This window comes from Gigantopelta aegis, chromosome 2 (assembly GCF_016097555.1).
Source record: "Gigantopelta aegis isolate Gae_Host chromosome 2, Gae_host_genome, whole genome shotgun sequence".
Lineage (NCBI taxonomy): Eukaryota > Metazoa > Mollusca > Gastropoda > Neomphalida > Peltospiridae > Gigantopelta > Gigantopelta aegis.
This window is the reverse complement of record NC_054700.1, coordinates 14061528-14063110: the sequence shown is the minus strand read 5'-3', so window position 1 is coordinate 14063110 and position 1583 is coordinate 14061528. Positions and strand designations below refer to the sequence as shown.

General features: G+C 42.6%; 1 protein-coding gene across 1 annotated transcript; it reads left to right on the top strand.

The window, feature by feature from the left end:
- Positions 1-297: 297 nt before the first annotated feature.
- Positions 298-1251, top strand: LOC121387360 (melatonin receptor type 1A-like). The gene has a single exon (XM_041518426.1). It carries the CDS (start codon positions 298-300, stop codon positions 1249-1251), a length of 954 nt encoding a protein of 317 aa, XP_041374360.1.
- The last annotated feature ends 332 nt before the right edge of the window (positions 1252-1583 follow it).

The following is a 1583-nucleotide window of genomic DNA, read 5'->3' as shown; positions in this document are numbered from 1 at the left end:
TATTTCTCTGAAGAAGAAAAAAATAAAAGGCTCAAACTAGTTCTTCAACAGACGGACACTACAAAGTATGTTTTATTTAAGAACACAATATGGATGAAAACATACCCGCTGCCCGTTTTCGCTAGTTTTAATCTATTTTTCTGAAGAAGAAAAAAACAAAATTCTCAAACTAGTTCTTCAACAGACGGACACTACAAAGTATGTTTTTTTCAAGAACACAATATGGATGAAAACACACCAGCTGCTCGTTTTCGCTAGTTTTAATCTATTTCTCTGAAGAATTTTGTTTTCTGTCAAATGAGTTCTTCAACAGCCATGTTGCTTGATGGAGATATTGCAGTCAACTGTTCATGTTCGATAACTCTTGCTCTGACATTCAACGTGGTACAGTTATGGGGCATCGTGAGCAACACTATGATCCTGGTCATCCTCGTCCGGTCTCGGATGATTCGAGAGAACACGGGGAAGATGCTAGCCAACGAGGCCGTGTGTGACATCCTCGTGAACATGGCTGCCGGCGCCATGGCAACGGCCAACTTATTCCACAGAAGGATCGCTGTTATTGGGGTACCCATCATCACGTCATTGTCTTGCGTCAGAGCCTACTGTCTCCTGGGGATCAGCTTCGTGCTCTACATGGCGATATGCCATTCCTTGAAGTACAGATATTACGTCACCTCCAACCGAACAATCGCTTATGCCCTCCTCGTGTGGTGTCTTGTACCCGTCGTGTTGCTCGTTATCTATTTAGAAGGGACGTTCTATGCGAGAAAAGAGCGCTATGGATTCGTACAGATTCACTACACTTCATCCAATTGGTGGGTTGGAATCTTCATCAGTTTCAACGCCTGTATTTTACCTTTCGTGGGCATAGTGACATGCGTTTACAAGACTGTCACCTACAGCCAGAATGTGATATTTCCGGCCATGTACGCCAACAGTGGGAGCTTGGTGAAAATTCGATTGGCGAAAATGGCGATGTTAGCCTCGTTTCTGCACTTGCTTTCTCAGGTTCCAGGGCAGATGATTTCCGGTTTGCACGTGACGTCCCCCGTGGGTGTTGCGATCGGATACATGTTGACGTTTGTGTACCCGTCGTGCAAGTTCTTTATTTATGTTTATATTCTGAGAAATTTCAGGAAAACTGCAAAATATATTTGTAGATGTTTTTGCAAAGGTAGCGCCGTGAATCCAACACAAAATCGACCTTTAATTTCAATACTGGCTACTTCCGATTTAGACAGACGATGACAACCTTCCATTTAAAAACATGTGACAGGGCTACTTCAAAACATGATAAACGGTACCGTGCATAGTCTATGTTAAAGTACTGGAATGAAAACACTTGAATATAATATAATAGAAGATTCGTCACGAGTGTTTTTAATATGGAAAATATCAACTGAGGTGATAAATAAATAAGAAATGATTTTTTGTTGTTTGTTTAACGACAACTTATTGCTTTCACCAAACTGTCCTCTAATAAGCGCCAGGCCTTCACTAAGCGCCGGCCTCCAATAAGCGTCGGGCCTTCAATAAGCGCTGGGCCTCCAATAAAGGCAGGGCCTCACTAATCGCCTGCC